Source organism: Lolium rigidum, chromosome 7, assembly GCF_022539505.1.
Source record: "Lolium rigidum isolate FL_2022 chromosome 7, APGP_CSIRO_Lrig_0.1, whole genome shotgun sequence".
NCBI classification, from domain to species: domain Eukaryota; kingdom Viridiplantae; phylum Streptophyta; class Magnoliopsida; order Poales; family Poaceae; genus Lolium; species Lolium rigidum.
Genome location: NC_061514.1, coordinates 227,877,515 through 227,895,290, shown reverse-complemented (window position 1 = coordinate 227,895,290; position 17,776 = coordinate 227,877,515). Strand labels below are relative to the sequence as shown.

Genomic DNA, 17,776 nt, shown 5'->3' with positions numbered 1-17,776 from the left:
TTTTTAATCTTTGGTACACCGATATGATGGGTGAAGTGGATGTGGATTGTCCTCACCTTTCATCTAAGAAGAAAAATATGAACATAGTTTTCCCTAAAATACAATCAACATGAACGTGGTTTGGTCAGTAGGAGGTTTAGTATGCTATTGTGCATTCGTCACCAATGTGCCGTGTGCCAAGCTTTGGTGAAATCAGGACTAAAAACGTTGCTATCCCGGATCACGCTGATAATTTGTTTGCTTGACTTTTAAACACGGGTTGGCTTAGCCCCTAAAATCACTTTTTCATCATTAAGCGAGGAGCTCGTGTTTGTCATATCGTCAACGTCGATGACACAGCCCGGCCGGGGATGATGCACGTGCTGGTCTGCTAACGACCATTCATGGTTTGGTTGCACCGTATGGTCCAGATGATTGACCATATCAGTATCGAGTGGTTAGATTGTTAGAATACACCAGATTACCAACGAATTATGTCTCCGGTCGAGTCGCTTTCACCAGAGTGAATACTCAACGTGGAGAGTTTCCACTCTGCATCTTCTTCCTGTTGTAGTAGTAGTACCATATTTTGCTCCATAGACACCTGTCTTCTAGATCACAACCTAATAAATTCTCTTATGCAACATTGTTTTAAGGTTAGAGCAATCAATCATGCGTGGATATGCTTTGTTGGCAAATTCACATGCCGGCTCTTCTTTGAGTCCAATAATCATTTGCGTGGTGCTATTCCACATCACACAAGTTCGCATCGTTAAATTTAAATCGCTTGCTTCATAGCCGACTGAGAAATTTGATTCTTTATCAAATGTAAATTAATGATATCCGGATATTGGTTCCTAGATAAAAAAAATACAGGTTAGATTTTAAAAAATAGTTACGAACAACATGTGCAATTATACGTTCGTAAATGGATGCATGACCTTTTATACAATTTTAGGTCTGGTGTATAACTCAACTAACTCAGATATAACAACTTTGTATACAACCGAAAATGAACAAAACAAATCCAGTCACACAACATAAATCTTCATATATTCAATATTTACAAAAATATCAAAACATTAGCATTTGGGGCTAATAATAAACCTGATAGTTAGAAGTAGTGAAGTTTCCTTGTGAAATGGTTCTTACAGGCCCTTCTTGGCCTCAATGCCATAGTGTGTCGTCATGTCGTAACTTGGCCTCTTGGCCATTCTTCTACGAAAACGATACGTATATCCATGATGTATCCTTGAAAAGAGATGGTTCTTATTGTCGAACAAATGGCCATATGTTTTAAATAGTCCACTTAGTGTTTTCATCATGGATAGTATGTAACCACAAATAATTTGCATAGCCTTTATGTTCTCTCTTATCCTATATATTTTCTAGGTTCAAATTTCGAGTATAGTGAGAAGCGAGAACCACTGTTTGGATTGTTAAGAGGGTGGTAACTTGACCTGGATCACGATGTTTGATGTAGTAACGTGGATTATTTTGAGTGGGAGGCGAGGTTCACTTCATTAATTTTGAAGCTACAAAACTTCACTTTTCAATGAATATTGTGCGCATGTATGTGTGTGGTACCGTGGATCCCATTGATTCAATGGATTTTACGGATTAGAATCATTTCCTACATCAACCGTTTAATTCATAGTAGATTGCTCTTCACTATGTCCTACACAAAATTCACTCGAACCTCCTGGAAAATTTTCTTTTTTCTATCATGCAATTAAAAAAAATGGACGTAAAATTTCAATCTTGTGTTTTTTCAGTTCCTAGTTTATTTAGAATTCATAAGAAAAAGGCCCTTAGGATTTAGTACAACCTTTAGGAAGGGTAGCTTAAATATGGAAATTTCGCAAGGACCTGAATGTAAACGAAAGAGCGGCGCTAGAATCGGCGAAGAGCCGCCGCAGGAAACCACACAGCGGAACTTCCCAACTGTCCAAACAAACTCATCAGCAAACCAACTTTCCAACAGGAGAAAAAACCAACCGAGCCGAGACACAGGAAGGAGAGACCGAGAGAGAGAACCAGGCTAAGCTAGGGTTGCCATGGCGTCCAATTCCCCGCGTCGCTCCGGCGACTCCTCGCCGTCCTCGCCCCTCCTGCCCTACCCCACCTCCCCGACCGCCCGTGCGGCGCCCAACGGCCCCGGGCGGCTGCCGAGCCTCCGCGGCGCGGCGCGGTTCCTGCGCCGCACGGGCAGCCGCCGCCTGATGCGCGAGCCGTCGGTGGCCGTGCGGGAGTCGGCGGCGGAGCACCTCGAGGAGCGCCAGACGGACTGGGCCTACTCCAAGCCCGTCGTCGTGCTCGACGTGCTCTGGAACCTCGCCTTCGTCGCCGTCGCCGCCGCCGTCCTCGCCGCCTCCCTCGGCGAGAGCCCCGCCGTCCCTCTCCGCTTCTGGATCGCGGGCTACGTGCTCCAGTGCCTTCTGCACGTCTTCTGCGTCGTCGTTGAGTACAGGCGCCGCCGACGGGACGCCCGTGGTGCTGGGGCTGGGGCTGGAGCGCAGCAGGATGATGCTGGAGATGGGGACGACAAGATCAGGTGAGGAAGGATTTTGCTCAGATTCATCCAAATACTTCCAACTGCTAATGTTGGTGGGCTTAATTTATTGCTATAGTGATCACTATCGCCACATAAACTTTCACCAGCTCCGGGTTCAATACAACAATTTCACTAGACGAGTCAATTCTTCATAACGTCAAACTAAGCTAGTATGTAATAATGTTCCTACCGCGAGATGTGCGAGTATCCCATCTGTACTAGTGCACTTTCCCAAACTAGACAGTGAATTAGTGGACATGAGGTTGATTGCCAATTGAATGGCCTTCAAGGTTTTCTGGTTTGTGCCCATTTGGGAGGTGGACTAGGCGGGTTGCTATTCATTATTTGGATATCATTTTTGGTGTACTGAATTTGCATGGCTTGTTCGCTGGTTAGACAACTGCACATGGGGTGAAGGCAAACACTGGTTCTGGTGCATAACTGCCTGTATCAGGGATATTGTGGAGATCTGGTGTCTCATTTATGATAGCACATGTGACTTGTAAAACTGATCTAGGAAGATGTCTTACTAGTGTAGTGTAGTTTCCTGCGGTAAGTGCAGTTTCATTGACCAGTTCACTTCTCTGCCAAAGCCTTATTGTTGTTATAGGACTCGTTCTGTTGAATGAGATTCTAAGCTCAACTATGAATGTGTGACCAGTCTTCCATTTGATTGGTCAAGATTCAGGTGCTTTCTGTTCACACTTGATTGCAATCTAATCACCCCAAGCGAATGGTTGGAGATAGCATCCATTGATGACATGCAGAAATTTAAATAGGCAGTGTAGTGTAGTTTCCTGTGGTAAGCGCAGTTTCAGTGACCAGTTCACTTCTCTGCCAAAGCCTTATTGTTCTTATAGGACTGCTTCTATTGAATGCGATTAGTCTTCCATTTGATTGGTCAAGATTCAGGTGCCTTCTATTTACACTTGATTGCAAACTAATCACTGCAAGAGTTTGGTTGGAAATACTATCATCCATTGATGACCTGCACAAATTTAAATGGGCAGTGTAGTCTGAGTAGGGTGTTTCAGCTTGTTAAATTCTGAATTATGGTTGAACCATGGAAATAGTTCCGTTGAAAAATGTCCAATAATAGTTGCTAAAATGCGTATCGTTTTCATTTTTAATATTAGTGAATTCATGTATCTGATATTTTTCCTTGTTCTTCACATATTTGTTCATTTCCATTAATTCTGCAATGTGAGCTAGTTACTTAAATGCTTCAAGTTAATTGTTTATTACCAGCTTACCCATAATTTGTGCCCTTCTGTTTAGTATCGTCAAGCACCTGGAGTCTGGAAACACGATGTTTTCCTTCATATGGTGGATCATTGGATTCTATTGGGTATCTGCAGGTGGTCTAGCCTTGTCAGAAGACGCTCCTCAACTTTACTGGTATGTCTCAAGTAGCGTTGGCATGCAAATAATGCTATGTTTCTTATTATTTTTGATTGTTTCCTAATATAGCTTTCTCCTTGCAGGCTCTCCATTGTTTTTCTGGCATTTGATGTTTTCTTTGTGGTATTCTGTGTTGCTCTGGCGTGTGTGATTGGCATTGCTGTCTGTTGCTGCCTGCCTTGTATTATTGCCATCTTATATGCTGTAGCTGATCAGGTATGCCACTTCTTGTGCTGGACATTTTTTTAGAAAGAATTGTAATAAGATTTGCATGAGTGTTTGGTCTAATGGGCGCTTTGCCTTCTAGATGCATTTCTATCGATTGCAGTGACTGATGCCCTGTTTGAATAATATAGATAGTTGGGCACCGTATTAAGTATCTCAACTTTTTTTTTCCCTTCAGCTTATTGACCTGTATCATAATTCGTAAGAAAACAAGAACTTTCCCCATAGTAGTGTTATAACACACCTTAAATGAAAGCATTAATCATTTTTAGAATGTTACATATGCACTGTCCATTGTTGTTTTCAACTCTCTTCCATAGTATCTTCATTCGTTTATTATGTGACCCGAAATCCTACCCAGTATTTACAAATGATCGATGGTAAATGAGAGCCATTTTTACAAAGGTGTGAGGAAAGTGAACCATATCTTGTACTGAAGCTGTGGCTTGTTTTACCTTAAGCAGGAAGGAGCATCTGAGGACGACATTAATAGCCTATCCAAATACAAATTTCGGACAATGGGTGATGCAGACAAGCTGGTTGCTGGAATTGCAGCACCTGTGGGTGGAGTAATGACTGAGTGTGGTACCAACCCTCCAGTTGAACACATTCTTTCTGCTGAGGATGCAGTAAGTTCTTTCATAAAAATTCAGAAGTTTAAGTCTTAATTTTATCACTCCGTCAGGCCCTAAATACTTTTCAACAAGTATTTAGGGCCGGAGGGGAGTATTATTCTTCCCAAGCTGTTCGCCATTGAATTGACTGTTAGCATTAGATTGGGAGGTTTGCAAGTTCCCTTTTAAATTAAATTCGTTAAGGGTTTTTGGATATTTTTGGTCAACTAATCCTGTATTTCCTCTAGTTGGATCATGTACTCACTCTAGTTGCTACAGAGTAACTTTACTTTTCAAAGTTAACAGTGCCAGTTTGTTGATTCCTAGATTGGTAGTCCATATAGAATTCACTGTTAGCATGCACTCTGCCAGACGTAAAATGGTGGTTTAGTCTTGGCTCTTGGTTAAGTTTGAGAACGACTATACTTTCCTTGGAGGGGATTCTGTTTAAAAACTGGTTCCTTCTTTTTTTCTTAGCATTGGCTCAATTTTGGCCCTTGGTAAAATCGGACATTCTTCATTTGATTTATATTACTAGCGTATTAATAGTTCATTTCTTCACATGCTTTCTCATAATCTGCACCGTTGGGCTCTGCTTGTGATATTTAATTTGGTGTAGCTTTAGGTAGACTTACCGTTGTCAATGGTGGCCTACTGATGTCCTGCACACTATTTATATCCTTGAAATTCTATGGTTGGAATGGTTACATTCAATAGCAGTTGGAAGTTGTGAATTTTTGTGCCTATCACCTTTCAGAATAATCTTTAAGATGGCTTAGTTTGCCCATGTTTTGAGTTATTGGTGAATAACACGCTATGGCAGATAGAACCCGTTACCTGTAACCCCTTGTGTAGTTTGTAAGTTTGTATAGTAGATAACAATGGTTTGCTTCAGCAGGTTAAAGTTTGTTTGGGGCCTGAGTTTCTCAGTTTCCTGAATCAGAGTGCCAAGTGTCACGAATTATTTGCTTTGAAAGATATCTGTGGCAAGGTTTTGATATATATGTATGTGAGCTGAATGTCCAGCCAATAGCACTAGTCTACCCTGAGCTATAATAACACGATAGTTTTTCCAATTAGAAGAGATTATGCAATCACCTATAGACAGTATAGGGAGACGCAGAGCATACGCACGCACTCCTGCAACCATATGTATACACTCCCCTAGACACTAGAAAAATATTGGAGGCTCCATGGAGCTACTTAACTTGTGTCGTATATATACTCCAAATAAATATGGCACACTATGTCGGAACATGGGTGGGTGGGTGTGAGTAACCGACTTGGCTCCAAGCACTAGTTCACAGGTCCTTCTGTGTAGACTATTGTATCAGAGGACCATATGACCTAATGAAGGTAGCTTGTGAAATTGAACCATATACTGTGTAGAACTCTGAGCATTTCTTAATTTCACTTGCTGCTGCCAAAATCTGGGGTATGTACTGTAGCGACATCATGTAATATATTACTGTCCCACACTGCCGATGAAGTTAAGAAAAATATATTGTGTTGAGTGTTGTTTTTCATGACATGCTGGGATACCACAAAGTTCACTGCTAGTATTCTCTTGTGGGCGATCAAATCTGCCAATCCCAAAATGTCTTCCTAATAGGTTTTAAAATACCTTATACTTGTGAATGCAGGAGTGCTGCATCTGCCTATGCCCATACGAAGATGGTGTTGAGCTGCGAGAACTCCCCTGCAACCATCATTTCCACTGCACCTGCATAGAGAAGTGGCTTCACATAAATGCGACGTGTCCACTGTGCAAGTTTAACATCATCAAGAGCAACCTTGGAAGCGAAGAGGTGTAGGCAGCACAAGTGAGAAGGCCTCTTGATACCTTCCAGCCGAGTTCATCAGATGTACTGCATACCGGTTGTGTGGTTACGCATGGATGACTCGTTGAATTACGAGGTAGTGCACAGATGGTTCCTGAAGTGATTTTCTTGCAGCGATACCTAGTAAAGCGAAGTGTGATGTACATTTTTTTCTCATCTTGATCAGTTTGCATTGCGGTTTCTCATGGTTTTTGTGTAGCTAGTGTTTAAATACGTGAAAAGTAGTGATTTGTGCAAATGTTTCATGGATTGGGGCTTAGTTACATGTACATACAGAGTCAGTTTGTAGGGATACAGTGTCCTGTCTGGTTGCTGAAAATATTTGCAGATGGTGTGGTGTTGGGTGTTTCTGTACTGTCGTTTTATTAGATTTCCTAAGCATCTGATTTCTTTCTGTAATGTGAATTGCTATATGCCACCCAATGCTGATTAACAACAGAAATCACTTAAATCTGATTAACTGTCCAGATTTTTTTTTACCTGGACTACAACTTGTTATGGCATCTCGTAATCGGAAATTCTATGGTGGCTTTTATTCAATTAGCTTTGCCGCCATATGAATATTCCATTTGTCACTTCCACTACAGAATCTACTCATCAATGGACAGCACTAGACAGATAAACAAGTACTTCCTCCGTCTCAAATTAATTATTAAGTGACGCAACTTTTTATCCAAAGTAAGTGAATCTACCCACTAAAATGTGACCAAAAGCTTGCCAGTTAATTTGGACGTAGGCAGTAGTATATTGCTCCCTTTGTTTCTCAATACATTGAATATAGGTTTTGGCCAAAGTTCAACTTTGTAAAATTTGTTCCCAATCTCAGTATGATTGCAATACGGTCTCGTACAATCATGCACAACTCTAGTCATGTAAATACAACTGTGTTCCATGTACGGTAGGAGATCATTTACAGGCTTGCCACAGGCATGATGTAGAAGGTGGCTCTAGATGTGTAGCAGAGCTTCTTGCTGTCCTTGAGCCGGAACTCAACTGTAGTAACCACGACAGATCTGCCCTTCCTGAGTATCTGCCCTTCCACTTCTACCTCAGTCTGCATAAATAAGATGAAGATGAAGGGACACATTAGTAAAACTTGTGCAGGATAGAAAAATATGAAAATGAGAGACAGAGGGTTCCATTGTCTAGATTTCGACTCTTGATAGCTTGTTGTTTGTGTAAGTAGGAAATGGGTACTTGAACTTGTGCAAGCAGTTCTTGGAAAATGCACACATCAATTGAGTAGAACACTGAGTGCTGCTGATTCTAGCCAACTTGGCAATATATTACCTTCCCAAATCCCTACTCTGCTGAATTTTCTAGGCTGAGATAGCTCGCCATTCAGTTCCGCACTACATTTTTCTCAGACTATACATAAATACTTGAGAAGCCAAAAAACTTAGGATGTCAATGGATCATATCAAATCGGAATTACTTATCCCTTTGATTGTTTGCAGATGAAAGCCCTCTGAAGGCTATGCTGAAAGTACTGGGAGGGCTAGGATGAAATACCTATTAGTTGTTATTCTTTAGTAAAACTTTTCAACTGCCATTAAACCATTGGTTATTTACCAGCCAGCAATGCATGAAAATAATTTCCCGGTAAAGAATAGGAAATGATCCACATATTTGTACAGCACTGATGGTTTTTTTGAACCTTGACAGCAGTACAGCACTGATGGTTGAACACTCTAATAAGAAAAAAAGGTGAACCTAAACTAGTGTGGCTACAAACTGATTGCAGAAAACCTGTGATGCAGGTAAACAACAGAAGGTGCAATGCTCTAATAAGGAAAACGTGAACCTAAACTAGTTTGGCTACAAACTGATTGAGAAAACCTGTGATGCGGCCATGCAGGTAAACAACAGAAGGTGCATACAAGGCATCTTCACGAGGAAGCATCACAAATATTTGTCAGACATATGGCACTAAGTAGGCTCAAACATTTCATGAAACAAGAACTATGTGCACTTCGTGAAAATTTTGTATCACCTTTTGTGTTCACAATTGAACATTTTCCTATCTGTGATGCAGATTCACTAAGTGCAACATAACTATACTTGAATTTCTATTTCAGAAGAAACCTTGTCACGCAAACTAAAATTCCACTATAGCTTTTAGTCATGCCATTAGCCCATTACACTGATATTCATGCTAGAGTTGCACATTTGTAGCATTATTTGGCATTCTTGTATGGGAACTTTAGGTTTCAGTGGGAGGGAAATCTCTGAACCAAACCGTCCCGACCTTACTTCCAAAAGGGTGTTCTCACCCCATGCCATGCCGATGCCCAGGGTGTGAGGTGTTTGCGGTTCACACCCTTGTCAGTTACCAGTGTGAACTCCAGTGTTCCCGACCTCCATATGTTGGATTCCTTACCTTACGAGTTGCTTCAAATGTTTACCAAACAGTACGAATGATCTAGCATTTCAGTCCTGACAAAATATCCGAACCAATATTTTAGCTAGAATCTTTACTTTACATATTGGTTAGAGGTTTTGTAGATCAATCGGTAACAACATAATCATAATTCTCCGTCACAAATAACTCGCTGACTGTAGTGACTAATCCCCTAATAATTCCCAAACTGGGAGCCTCGAATTATTGTCAAAAATCGCTTCAAAAGATCGAGGTAACAAGACAAACCACGGTTTGTTAAAATGGACGAGGAATGAGAAGCAGATCTCACATCAAGGCGGGCGGCTGAGAGGTAGGCGGTGCTGAGCTCGCCGAGGAACATCTCCTTATCCCCCGCCGCGGCGCGCGCGCACGCCATCCCGACGGCCTCCGCGACGGCCGCGACCGCGCCGCCGTGGAGCGTGTTGTAGGCGTTCTGCACAGCCGAACCCGATGGCACCACTGGTCAGAGGCTCAGAGCAGTATCGCTAGCTAGGTACAGTTTCGTAAAGGAGACGACAACGGGCCGCGGGCCTTGGTGCTCACCGTCGCGGAGGAGGAGACGAAGAGGGTGCACGAAACGCGCGGCGTGGGGGAGGAGCAGACGGTGGCGGAGGACAGTAGCGCGCGGACGAGGGCGGAGTAGGCGTCGGGGCGCTCCGCCGAGGCCGGGAGGGTCGCGTCTACTCCTAGGGCTTGGAGGAACCGCAGCGTCCACTCGCCGGACTCCGCTGGCGTAGGCTTGCGCCGCTCCTCCGGCGGCGGCGACATCTTCGATTGCGGCTCCGGCCTCCGGGTTCCGGCGCGGTGTAGCTAAGTTGTCGCGGTCTTGACTCTTGTGTAACTCGTGAAGTCGTGAGGAATGGGGTCGGGGCCAGCCGGCCAGGGAACCATCAGATGTTGCTAGTGTACTGGTGCAGAAAGCAATACTCCCGATCAATAATACTTGTCGTAAATACGAATATATCTAGATATACCTCTACTAAGGAAAAGTAATATGCATTGAAAGAATTACTTCTTCTTTGTATTTTTTTTCTGAACAGGAACGTCCCAAAGAAGGCAGAGACTGCTCTATTCATCAGCGGTCATCAGCGGTGACTTCACAAGTTATACACATGATCTTGAAGAATATACATAGAAGAATTTGACCGGATCAGAGGTGGGCCGCGATTGGAGATGGGCTTGAAGAATATACATAGAAGAAATACATGAATCGGCCTTCCATACCAAGTTTGGGCTAGTTTGCCCGTGTATACGTAACATAGTAGGATACGTGTCGTTTAGAAGTTAGAGTTTAACCCGTGCACGGTTAGGTGCACGCTTGAATTAGAAAGTCCCCGGACTATAAATATGTATCTAGGGTTTATGAAATAAACAACAATCACGTTCACCACAAACCAATCTCGGCGCATCGCCAACTCCCCCGTCTCGAGGGTTTTTCGGGTAAGCACCATGCTGCCTAGATCGCATCTTGCGATCTAGGCAGCACACGTTTATTCGTCTTCCATGCGTTGCTCGTGCTGAAGCCTTTTTGATGGCGAGCGACGTAGTTATCATAGATGTTTTAGGGTTAGCATTGTTCATCATATCATATGCTATCGTCGTGCAACCCTTAGGCATCTAGCCGCCCTTACGCCTATCTTGGGTGTAAGGGCGGCACCCCGCTTGATCATTGTTTAGTAGATCCGATCCGTTATGATTGCTCCTTGTTCTTCAAGGATTAGTTTAACATCTGCATTGTTAGGCCTTACAAACGGGTCGAAGGATGCAGTGGCGCGTAGGGTGTAGTTTGCTAGCCCTAGACAGGATGTTCCGAGGATCAACTTCATGTTGGTTTTTAGGCCTTGTCTAGGGTCGGCTTACGATCACCGTGCGTGGCCGCCAGGCTCGATCACGAGTAGGATGTTCCGATTCTGCGGTGAAAACCCCAAATCGTAGTAGGTCGCTTTAGCTTTATCTTGATCAAGCGGGACCACCATCCGATCGTACACCTCGTACGCATCATGGGTGGATCGGCTCTTTGAGCCGATTCACGGGACAACCCGAGAGCCGATCGAGGCCCGTATTTAACGTTTACGTGTATGCCATGCAGGAAACTAAGCGAGGCATCATCCAACACCTTCCCGACCGGGTATAGGTCGGGTGGCACGCCCTGCATCGGCATCGGACGTGCGTGCCGAAGGCTTTGCGGGCCGTCGCTCGGAGGGACCGGGGCCAGCCGCGATCTCGGGAGATTCCCGGCTCTACGGTGTTGCCGTCGCTGCCCGCCGGTGGGTTTCGACCGCAACACATTACGGCACGCCCGGTGGGACAATCTTCGACATCAACCGCATCGCCATCTACATCCGAGATGGCGGAAGGCACTCCGGTCAAGTACGAGGATCCGGCGAAGAGCTCAAAAAGAAGCATGACGAGATCAAAGCGGTCCTCGAAGCCGACCTCATCGGCTCTTTTCACGGAACCCGCTCACATGGCATCGGGTGGAAAGGGTTCTCACCGAAGGCGCGCTCGATGAAGTGGACCTGTCCACCCCGTCGAGAAGAACGCACCGAGTCGCTGCGTCGGGAGATCAACTTCATGGTGGCTCATTCGCTGCACCGCCATTACGAGAGCCTGGTGAACACTTTGGAGCGTGTCGCTCTGCGCGTGATCCAGGAGATCATGAGCCATCGGTATTCTCCGTCAGGACCAGCTCTGGGGACTTACCAAGGAGAGATGCCACTCCAGTCCCGTCCGCCGCTGCCGTTCGCGTTGGCAGCACCAGAAGTGCCGAGTTCATCGTCATACGTCGTCTACAAGATTGGTGGTGACCCTAGTGACTACCAATTCTTGCATGAGGCGCCTAAGGAGATCCCGCACGGATACACGTGCGCATACGTGCCGGACTGCAGTAGCTGGGCACTCTCAAACCAGGCTGCAACAGCAGGGACTTCTGGAACAGCAGGAGGAACGTCGGGAGCAGATCTTGAGAAGCAAACGTGGCTAGCTAAGTATGCCACTCCGACACTTCCCAAAAAATCTACATATATGGACAAACGCGGCAATGCCGATCCGTGGGATCGGCCCCAAAGATCTATGAAGAGACGTTGCCAAACCTTCATTGATCAACCAACATGGAGGCCGATTCCAGAAATCGGCCAAAATTATCCTCACCATGCGTTCTACCCGGGTTCAACGTTGATCTAATGGGCAATGGGTTTACGTCGGCTGATGAGCTGGAAGAAGTCCGCACTGGTCCTAACAGAGCCGACGTTCACATGTGGTACCTTGGCTAACCACAGAGCCGATATCAGCAGTTACCTGGCAGAATCGGCTCGGGGGGCACCTAGTCAGATAAACATGTGCGACACCGATACATGTGCGGAGAAATATTGGGGGCCGATGGAGAAACCGGCCAGTAAAAAAAAAAAGGTACATGCAACCAGAGCCGATGCACGGACATTGACTTCAGAATGGTAAAAAAGCCGATGCACGACCATCGACCTTAGACAAGTTCAGCGAAACCAGTTCAGCAAAACATGCATCAGTTTACACAGAGAGGCCCTACTTAAGAAAAGCGTTGAGGGCGTGAAGAGCATCGGCACGGATTCGATCCACCTCGGCGATCTCAGCCTCGTCGTCCTCGTCTTTCCCCATCACCGGTGACCTGCTCGGGGCACGAATTTCAGCCGGATCGGTCTTCGGATCGGGCTGTGAGGCCTTTGCTTCCTCTTGAGAGCGAGCAATCGGGGTTTCCTTGTCTTGGATAAGTTGTTTGGTCTCCCTGACCCTCTTTTCAAGGTCCTCCAGTTCCTTGCGCAAGGTCTCGAGTTCGACACTATGGGTAGAAGTGGCGGTCTTGGCGTCTAAAGCTGCTTTCTTCTCGTTGAGCCGTTGACATTTGTCTGCAATATCGGCTCTCAACGGGAGCTGGGCGCGGCGAAGAGTAATTCTTTGACGAGCCGATCGCACCCTTGACACGAAAGCCGACAAAGTCACGGCCGGCCGAAGCTTAACCTGCGGCGTCACCGGGAGACGGGGCTGGATGTCTTCGAGGATGCCCTTGATTGCCTCGGGGTTCTCGACCAGGGTTTCGACCGAGGAGGAGAGCAAAACCTTGAGACGCTGGAGCGGGCCATGGACCGCGCTAGGGTTTGGCTCTTCACCCGCTTTGGAAGTAGCTGGCTCGATGGAGTCGGGATCGAACGTCAGCAAGCTTGAAGGATCACAACCCTGACAAACGAACGAGAGCAGCATGAGCATACGACAAAGGAAAAGGGTAGGCCCGAGAGAGTGGAGCGTACCTCTCCCAAGAAAGGAAGGGCAGCCGATGTTGTGACAATCGGCTTTGCGGTAGGCCGGGCCGGGTTAGCCACTTGGTCAGCCATGCTCGGCGAGTTGGATAGGCCGAGTGTAGCAGATGGTATCGGTACCTCTTCAACGTCCCCGCTAGAGGTCCCATTAGTCTGCAAAGGAAATGGTGAGGCAATCCAATTAGTAACGGGACGGTGTGGAATATGAGCTGTTGAGGTAGTTACATTTGAAACTTCCTGGCTCGGCGAGGAAACTTGTTGGCCTTTGCGAGCCCTTTTGACGCATCGACGCTTCATGCGTGACCCCGTTTTGATCGGAGCTTGAAGGTCAGCAGGCTCGGGAGTCGACCTTTTCCTAGAAGCCGACGTTGGCGAGTCCGTCTGGCTCTGTGTGGTGGATCTCTCTGTATCACCCGGGGAGGAGTCTCTTGGACTGGACTGTGCTCCCTCACTGGAGTTCTCTTCAGTGGAAGTCTGAAAGAAGAAGTACAACCATGTTTGCAAAGGTTGGGAAGGCAAATGTGTTCGGTCAAGACACGAGTCAGCTTACATGCAGGCTTGCTTGGACAGGAGCTTTGCGCTTCAGGGTTTTTCTGACAGCTACTTTCCTCAGTGCCTTTCTCGCCTGGGTTGAGGCTCGGGGGGCAACTGACCCGGAGGATGCTTTACTCTTGGGAGCCGATTTCGGTGAAATCGGTTGGCTCTGCATTATGACCTTTTTCAAGGGCGGCGAGCTCTGACAGAAGAGAACTACCGGGGCTGGTGGGAGGAACTCGAATGGGGAACCATCGGCTTGTGTGGGCTCTGGGCCATCCTGTTGCTGTCAAGGAATAAAATCAGGTTACAGATAATCATCATGAGCCTTTGCAGGTAATTTATATGTAATGGTACCTGGTGTGCAGGGACGTCATGTTCCGCATCAAGTTGCTTCAGCAACGGTCCTAGAGCTCTTCTGAAGGCATGAGTCTTCCACATCGACCACCAGGTCTCGAAGCCATCGGTAGTAGTGGTAAAACGGAGGTTATGAGGAATTGGAATGGCCAGAGCGTCGAAGAAGGTATAACACCTTTGGCCAGTAATAATGTCGGGCAATTCAGCCCTGCTTGCTGTCAGGTGGTGGAGGAAGAAGTGTGGGGGCACTTGCCCGAGGCCAAGCTGCCGGGCTACTACCACCGGTTGGTAAGACTCGTAGCCAGGCTTTATGATCCTGTTTGAGGTACTCATGCCAACTGGGAGAAAGCAAGGACGGATCATGATGGAGTACAGGTGCTGGGTGCTGGCGTCATCGGCAAGACTGTCTAATCGGAAGGAGACTGGGTTCTCAAAGATTTCCGATTCACTATAGGGAAAGAACAGGGGGGTGTCCAGGCCTTGGAAGAAAATCTTGAACCACTCTGCTGCTTCCTTGGGGATCAGCCTGCTGCCTGGGAGACTGTACAGAGCTTGGCCATAGCTAGTGCATCGGATTTCCTTCCCATTTGCATCTGGGAAGGTGCAGGTGGCCAAAGGTGGGAAATTTGGGATTTGATTTTGAAAGTACAATTGAGCCCATAACTGAATAAACCACCAGGGGCCTCCTGTTTTGACTGTCCTTTGGGAGAACAGTTTGACAGACATCAGTTGAAGAGACCGATAGACTTCTCCAAGGAGCAGTTTTCCAAGGCCGAGTTGAGTACCTTTGGCGAGTTCATAGGCCAGGGAGAGGTAGTTCTTGGTTGGGGCGAGTGAAGGACCACAAAATATGAAGTGCTCCAGCCAGAAGTTCAGGAAAGCCGTGTGCTCTCTTTCTGTCACAGGGCCTTTGGTTTTCATATAACGCCTGAGGTAGGCACCCCAGCTTGGGCACTCTGTTTTGGAGGAAAGGGTGAAAGGGACCTTTGGCAATTTAAAGGCAGAGGGGCTTGGGGATGAAATTTCTAGGCCTATGATCATGGCCACGTCCAACAGAGTTGGTGTCATGGGGCCATGGCCGAACATGAAGCAGTTCAGTGCATCAGACCAAAAGTAGCCGATAGTTTTCAAGATATTCTCGTTCTTTTCGAGAGGAGACAGTGATAATGATAAGGCATCGGCTATCCCTATCGAGTCCCAGGTAGCATAGTGTGTTTTAGACACTCTACTGTACCATGCCACCCAACCTTCGGGAGGATTAGGCCAGGCTCGCGGGCGGTCGGCCCGGGAAGTCGGATCTAAATTCGATTCACGAAGGGGATCCTATTAGCCTCGTATGAGATTAGGTGAGCGGGACTCTCGGAAGAACGGGGGCCAAGACACATAGAGTTTGGGAGAGAAGGATGCGGCAGCAGGATGTCTGAAACCTAGAATTGATAATGGAATAGAGCATTAACTCAGGTGTTTGCTGTTTACTCCTAACATTGATTCGCATGACGAGGAGGCTGTTGAGGATTACCTTCAGACCGGAGACCATGGCGTTGGCGTTGGATGATTCCGCCATTTGATGCGCTGAGGAATTGGGGCGGCGCGGCTGAGATCTGAGAATCGTGGAGCTGCTTGGGCGGCGATTTGGGGATCTGAGTTTGCTTTCTCAGACGGAGGGCGCAGGTTACCGTTTGGAGGAGCAGTTAGGTTGGCCTTACTCTTGTTTTATCATAAAGGCTGATGTGAGACTATCGGCTCTTTTGGGGAGTGCTTGACTCTGACTATCGGCAAAGTTAAGTGAAGACATTCCTTCATTTTAAGATGGATTTTTTAGATTGGTGATAAAAGACAAGGAGGCAAGACGCCACGACATGACCCGACGAAGAAAAAGCTTAATGATTTTGGAAATGTCATTTCCAAAACCAGGGGGGCATGTGTTATCACCAGAATTTGACCGGATCAGAGGTGGGCCGCGATTGGAGATGGGCTTGAAGAATATACATAGAAGAAATACATGAATCGGCCTTCCATACCAAGTTTGGGCTAGTTTGCCCGTGTATACGTAACATAGTAGGATACGTGTCGTTTAGAAGTTAGAGTTTAACCCGTGCACGGTTAGGTGCACGCTTGAATTAGAAAGTCCCCCGGACTATAAATATGTATCTAGGGTTTGTGAAATAAACAACAATCACGTTCACCACAAACCAATCTCGGCGCATCGCCAACTCCCCGTCTCGAGGGTTTCTTCCGGGTAAGCACCATGCTGCCTAGATCGCATCTTGCGATCTAGGCGGCCTACGTTTATTCGTCTTCCATGCGTTGCTCGTCTTTGAAGCCTTTTTGATGGCGAGCGACGTAGTTATCATAGATGTTTTAGGGTTAGCATTGTTCATCATATCATATGCTATCGTCGTGCAACCCTTAGGCATCTAGCCGCCCTTACGCCTATCTTGGGTGTAAGGGCGGCACCCCGCTTGATCATTGTTTAGTAGATCCGATCCGTTATGATTGCTCCTTGTTCTTCAAGGATTAGTTTAACATCTGCATTGTTAGGCCTTACAAACGGGTCGAAGGATCCAGTGGCGCGTAGGGTGTAGTTTGCTAGCCCTAGACAGGATGTTTCGAGGATCAACTTCATGTTGGTTTTTAGGCCTTGTCTAGGGTCGGCTTACGATCACCGTGCGTGGCCGCCAGGCTCGATCACGAGTAGGATGTTCCGATTCTGCGGTGAAAACCCCAAATCGTAGTAGGTCGTTTTAGCTTTATCTTGATCAAGCAGGACCACCATCTGATCGTACACCTCGTACGCATCATGGGTGGATCGGCTCTTTGAGCCGATTCACGAGACAACTCGAGAGCCGATCGAGGCTCGTATTTAACGTTTACGTGTATGCCATGCGGGAAACTAAGCGCATCATCCAACACCTTCCCGACCAGGTATAGGTCGGGTAGCACGCCCTTGCATCAGCATCGGACGTGCGTGCCGAAGGCTTTGCGGGCCGTCGCTCGGAGGGACCAGGGCCAGCCGCAGTCCTGGGAGATTCCCGGCTCTACGGTGTTGCCCGTCGCTGCCCGCCGGTGGGTTTCTGACCGCAACAGATTCCGCCAGCTATCCCTTCACGGATTGAACAAGTTCAACATTTTAGAAATAACTATAATATTATATCAACATCATATGAAAATGTATTTCATGATATATCTAACGATGTTGATTTTGGGTTATACATATTAGTGTTTTTCTAAAATCTTCATCAAACTTTAATAATTTAACTTTTTAAAAAAAATATAAGGCTTATTCATCGAAACAGAGGTAGTAGTATTTAATATGGAGTAATAAAGTTGTTTGCACCCGTACCAGCCCGAACGAAATGAAACTAGCTCAACATCTATACTATGGACGTGATCGGTAACCCTTACCCTTTGAAAACATACCATTGGGAGTCAAAAGTGGCTGGATTGGTTGCCCATTCCATGTCCACATTTTGCCCGATGCATGTTCCAAAAGCACCTTTAGCTGCGTCCAGAGGGGATGTCCGAATCAACAGTTTTCCCAGAGGCAGGTCCAGAAAAGCAAAATTTTGCGTCGATGTGCC

At 46.4% G+C, this 17,776-nt stretch overlaps 2 protein-coding genes across 4 annotated transcripts; one reads left to right on the top strand and one right to left on the bottom strand.

Annotated features, from left to right (window-relative positions):
- The first annotated feature begins 2,186 nt into the window (after positions 1-2,186).
- On the top strand, positions 2,187-7,008 carry LOC124673883 (E3 ubiquitin-protein ligase At1g12760-like). Of its 2 annotated transcripts, none has more exons than XM_047209931.1 (5): positions 2,187-2,533; positions 3,812-3,931; positions 4,018-4,150; positions 4,624-4,788; positions 6,417-7,008. In XM_047209931.1, the coding sequence occupies exons 1-5, from the start codon at positions 2,202-2,204 to the stop codon at positions 6,585-6,587; spliced, it is 921 nt and encodes a 306-aa protein (XP_047065887.1). In that variant the 5' UTR covers positions 2,187-2,201; the 3' UTR covers positions 6,588-7,008. The 2 variants fall into 2 exon arrangements, with proteins under 2 accessions (XP_047065887.1, XP_047065886.1); XM_047209930.1 differs by having other exon boundaries at positions 4,621-4,788.
- Positions 7,009-7,335: 327 nt separating this feature from the next.
- LOC124677879 (acyl-coenzyme A thioesterase 13) lies at positions 7,336-9,892 on the bottom strand. 2 transcript variants are annotated; one of them, XM_047213828.1, is made up of 3 exons: positions 9,559-9,875; positions 9,305-9,448; positions 7,336-7,668 (listed from the first exon to the last, which is right to left on the bottom strand). In XM_047213828.1, exons 1-3 carry the CDS (start codon positions 9,781-9,783, stop codon positions 7,525-7,527), a joined length of 513 nt encoding a protein of 170 aa, XP_047069784.1. In that variant the 5' UTR covers positions 9,784-9,875; the 3' UTR covers positions 7,336-7,524. The 2 variants fall into 2 exon arrangements, with proteins under 2 accessions (XP_047069784.1, XP_047069785.1); XM_047213829.1 differs by having other exon boundaries at positions 7,558-7,668; positions 9,262-9,448; positions 9,559-9,892.
- Positions 9,893-17,776: the final 7,884 nt, after the last annotated feature.